The 2,537-nt window shown below is 42.1% G+C and overlaps 1 protein-coding gene across 1 annotated transcript in view; it reads right to left on the bottom strand.

Annotated features, from left to right (window-relative positions):
• Positions 1 to 2,537, bottom strand: part of LOC101860021 (organic cation transporter protein) — a 43,417-nt gene that overhangs the window by 13,976 nt on the left and 26,904 nt on the right. Inside the window, exon 4 of the mRNA XM_035970259.1 lies at positions 2,352 to 2,510. Coding sequence (XP_035826152.1) covers positions 2,352 to 2,510 — 159 coding nt within the window. The remainder of the gene's footprint in view (positions 1 to 2,351; positions 2,511 to 2,537) is intronic.

Here is a 2,537-nt window from a genome sequence, read left to right as displayed (position 1 = left end):
GGCTCAATTTGACTTTTACCGATCATTGTTGTGCTCTTGAAAGCGATATGTCTGCACTGCAGATTCGATGCTGTTTGGGTTTTTTTTAAGCTTTCTGGTTTTAAATTCATTTCGTGAGTGGTTTTATAGGTCAGACGGGTTTGGGTTCTGAATTTTAAAAATCAGTTTTGTCTTTGAATTAGTTCTACGGAGTTTTTTTAATTGATTTTTTAAATACACGGTACGGCTATTTCATTCATATTTTGCTTTCCAGCATAGGATTTGGCCTTTCTGCAACACTTCTCTGAAGAGGGGCGTAGCATTAAATAATTTAGACACATGCAAGAATCCTGTCACCCTGGATCATTGGCTTCTACTTCAAGACAGCGCACTGTCATGGATGTCAGTGATGTTACGTTTTCAGTTCTATATAGAGCTTCGCTTGCTAACGTGCCCTTCATAGGCGTGCCATCACACCCAAAAGAAGGGCAGACACCAGTCTTGCTGAATTCGAGAATGCGACGCACCATTCTATATGGTGCCATTCAAAATGGTGGGCTCTGTTGTTGTTGTTGTTGTTGTTGTTGTTGTTGTTGTTGTTGTTGTTGTTGTTGTTGTTGTTGCTGTTGTTGTTGTTGCTGTTGTTGTTGCTGTTGTTTTGTTAGATAAACACGGAGACGAAATCAGAAGTGGTTTCATCTTTCGCAGGACAAAAGTAATCTTCCTTAGCTCTTGCACTACAGGGGTTTTTCCTCACCTGGACCGGGCCATTTCTGTGACTCACTTTCTGATTCTGCCTACCGTCAGACAAATTAAAGATTTTCAAGTTCAATATCCAATATTAGCTACATGTATTACAAATGAAAATAATGGGGAAATATTGACCTATCTCAACATGTTGTTAAAAACAATCATTCTTCAGCCTGAAAGTGAGATGTCAGATTATATTATTACAAAAGAAGGTGTGGTTTTGAAGCAGTAAGTGGAGCGCCGTGAAACAGGGCTCACAGTAGTGAAAGAGTTAAAGTCAAGGACATTCAGACTGCTCAGTGTAAGACTCTGTAATGATATCACTTTCAAAATAGAGCCAGACGGAGACTTGCATAAAAAGCAGTCCAGGCCAAACCCTTGTGCAAATTCTCAGTGCATTATAAAAGAGAGATAAATGAGGAGTTCGTGAAAACTTGGGCACGAGAAAGTAAACAGAATAGGTGGCGTAGTTGGAAACATAACCATGCTCTGATAACATTGGTATCAAAGCAGAGTCTTGAGCGTTGTTTCGGTTAGTGGTGTAGAAGGTTGAGATATGGGGTTGGGGTGCGGTCATGTCGCGACTATATGTGAAACGTAAGAAAAGATAAGACGTGATGGTTCTGTGTTCTCCTCTGTGGTGGAGACAGAGAGCGCAGTTAGGTCATGTGCAGTCAAAATGTACACGTCTACTGTCTAAAGAGAATCTGCATTACCTGTATTACCTGTCCTGGGCAACAACGTCATTGCACACCGGACAGGTCCATAAGTGCTCAGCCCCCCCCATCACAAAGCCCTCAAGGTATCCCTACTGATTGTTCCGGTGGCTATCTGATTATGGCGACGTCTTTCCTTTCCAGATAATCGTTCCTTTCTTCCTTCTCCCCTCTCTATCCCCATGTCCCGCATCCTAATGATTCCAAAACCAGACAATACACTTTTTCTAAAATCCCAACTTCAGTTGTCTGTCTATCTGACATTTATTGGTGGTGCAGAGGCACAGAAACGTAGACAAAAAAATGAATGTTTTCGGTATGACTTAGGGCTTAGATCTACTTTTTCTGAACTTGTTCTGTCCTCTTAGTCTTATACCACGAGGTGTGGAGGGGAACATTGTTCAATAAATCAAAATTTCCGTCCACAGACATGAGAAAGCATGAACGTAAATGTCGAAGCACAGCCGGAATGTTCTTGAATTTGGATAATTTTAGGGAGTTCCATTTCGGTTTTATCAGAGAGAGACTTTCAGCACAATGATTCCAGTCTGTCAATAAAACTACAACGTTTACTAGCGTTGAAAAAATCCCGTCCTGGTCCTATCGGAGACAGACACCAAATGTGGACGTCTTGCTTCTTTTACTTAGGATCATAAACCCACGATACACCTTACCATACCTTAACAGACAGACAAACAAATCAACTTTAACAACAACCAGGCCAACCGAGATACAAGCAAACAACCCAGCTGACAAACAAACAAATCTACTGGTAAACAAACAAACAAACAAATATACAAGCAAGCAATTCAACAAACAAACAAACAAGCAGACAAACAAACAAACAAACAAGCAAACAAACAAGCAAACAAACAAACAAGCAGACAAACAAACAAACGAACAAACTGACCGAGGACGAAGCAGTTGAGGTAGGTGCTGGTGGTAGACAGGCCGGCCAGGAAGCGGAAGGCGATGAGGGATGGGATGTTGTAGATGAAAGCGTTGGCGAAAGTGCTGGCGATCACCACGAAGATGAAGGCCAACAGAGTCTTGCGTCGACCGAACCTGGGGAGGGGGGGGGGGGGGGCAAAC

Source organism: Aplysia californica, unplaced genomic scaffold, assembly GCF_000002075.1.
Source record: "Aplysia californica isolate F4 #8 unplaced genomic scaffold, AplCal3.0 scaffold00243, whole genome shotgun sequence".
Lineage (NCBI taxonomy): Eukaryota > Metazoa > Mollusca > Gastropoda > Aplysiida > Aplysiidae > Aplysia > Aplysia californica.
This window is presented reverse-complemented; position numbering and strand designations above follow the sequence as displayed.